We start from the raw sequence: 1,909 nt of genomic DNA on the forward strand, positions 1-1,909 counted from the left end.
ACTCTCGTAATCGGTATCCTCTTCTTCTTTTTTTTTTTTACGTTCAATTAATGTCTCGCACTTCAGAAGAATAAAAATATGTTTTACAATATTTAAGGAGACACTGTTGTCATCATTTGATCATTAATTCATTTGTAATGAACTCAACGTGAGTGCTGTCTGTTCGGCTTACCTAGTTAGAAGGAACACGCGCTCTTGAGTTAGTTTTTTTTTTCTTTAGTGGTTTTGTCTCCTTATCTATATAATCAAATCTATTTGCTTTTTTTTTTATTTCAGGTTATAAATACCCTCCCTCCCCCTGACCCCAAACCCCGCCACAACTGTCTGTGCATACGATGTATGTGCTTTTCTTTGATGTAAAACTTTTTTTTTGCTTCTTGTGTAAGATGAGTGTATGTTACATTAACAGTAGTTCGCGAGTAATCACGCTAGTTCCGTTTTTTTCTTTTCTCGTGCGTACTGTGTTCGGCTTGCGTCTCTTGCATTATTCTTCGTTATCAAAGTTGATTATTATCCCAATCTGTGTTTACAGTTGAGCAACTTTATTCCACCACTTTCAGCACCTTACCAATAGCAATAGTCTTATCTGGAAAATACACGACAGAACCAGTTAAACTTCGATAAACGCGAAGTCGTAATCAGTTCGAAGTCAAGCGTGCAAACACTTTTATCGAACGTTTAACGCGTAGAAAAAATGAATATACTTACTTTCATCCCTAAGGGTGAAACGTCCCATTTGTGGAAATAGTTTAAATCTTTCAAGGCATATGACACCTGCGCATTCGATTCTCATTATTGCCACTTGATCTTGCTTAACAAACCTCGGCCTGGTTTTACTTTTATCTCCCGTTTTTTTGTCTACCAGACAGATCAATGCCTTCACTCTGACCTCCTCCGCGGCACAATGAATGTGCATCACTGCACTATAGCCAGCACAGATGATGCTCTTATGCTCTAAAATAACAACTTGCGCGTCGAACACCTTTCCCGTCTTTATCGGATTGTTGCTGTCGCACAGGACAAATCCGGGGCTCACGTCTTCCTCCTCAATGCCTTTCAATTTGATTTTCACATTTTCACCGGGTCCAACCGATGTTACTTCTTCGTCATCTGACCACAATTGATCTACTGTCACCGCCGTCTAAAACATAATGAAATATATATTAAAATAAATAATTAGTTTAACAGTTAAAACGATATTGTATTAAAAGAAAAAAAGATTTATACCCTATTTGGCATAACAAGTAGCGACTGTCCTTTCTTTGCTTCTCCAGCTTCGACTTTTCCCATCACCACTGTTCCCATGTCTTTATACTTATCAACGATTGGCATGATAAAGGGTCCATTATTCTTACGATTAAGTGAAGGTAGAGAATCAATGAAGGATATGAATGGTGGACCAGTGTACCACGTACAAAGGTGTTCTGGTATTGGGTCCTTTAAACCATAGCCAAGCTGTCCTGAGACTGGCATAAATGTAAGGTCCTTTGCTGGATTAAATCCCAATTTGCGAAGGTATGGCAGTATTTTGTCCCTAAATAATACAATAAGGAATTTGTTGATAACATTAAGAAGAATTGTCTTAAGGTTGCATTTTATTGGAATTACCTGCACTCATTGTATCTTCTTTCATCCCATTCCACAGTTGGATCATCCATTTTATTTACTAACACAACCAAATGTTTAACGCCAGCAGTCTTCGCCAGCATAGCATGTTCTCTTGTTTGACCGCCTCTATCGAAACCTGTTTCGAATTCGCCTTTCCGCGCGGAAATAACTAACACCGCGAGATCAGCCTGTGCCGCTCCGCCAATCATATTAGGTACAAAACTCTTATGACCGGGCGCATCTAAAATTGTGAAATGCTTTCGTTCAGTTTCAAAATACGCTCTGCCAACTTCCACCGTCT

The 1,909-nt window shown here is 39.0% G+C and overlaps 1 protein-coding gene across 1 annotated transcript in view; it reads right to left on the bottom strand.

The window, feature by feature from the left end:
- Positions 1-21: 21 nt before the first annotated feature.
- The window catches only part of LOC108575143 (eukaryotic peptide chain release factor GTP-binding subunit ERF3A), a 4,397-nt gene continuing 2,509 nt past the window's right edge, over positions 22-1,909 (bottom strand). Inside the window, 4 exon segments of the mRNA XM_017937865.1 lie at positions 22-586; positions 709-1,141; positions 1,228-1,534; positions 1,609-1,909. The exon segment at positions 1,609-1,909 is cut by the window's right edge and continues 21 nt beyond it. Of these exon segments, the coding sequence (XP_017793354.1) occupies positions 543-586; positions 709-1,141; positions 1,228-1,534; positions 1,609-1,909 (1,085 nt within the window). The 3' untranslated portion in view covers positions 22-542.

The sequence above is a fragment of the Habropoda laboriosa genome, unplaced genomic scaffold, assembly GCF_001263275.1.
Source record: "Habropoda laboriosa isolate 0110345459 unplaced genomic scaffold, ASM126327v1 scaffold207, whole genome shotgun sequence".
Taxonomy (NCBI): Eukaryota; Metazoa; Arthropoda; class Insecta; order Hymenoptera; family Apidae; genus Habropoda; species Habropoda laboriosa.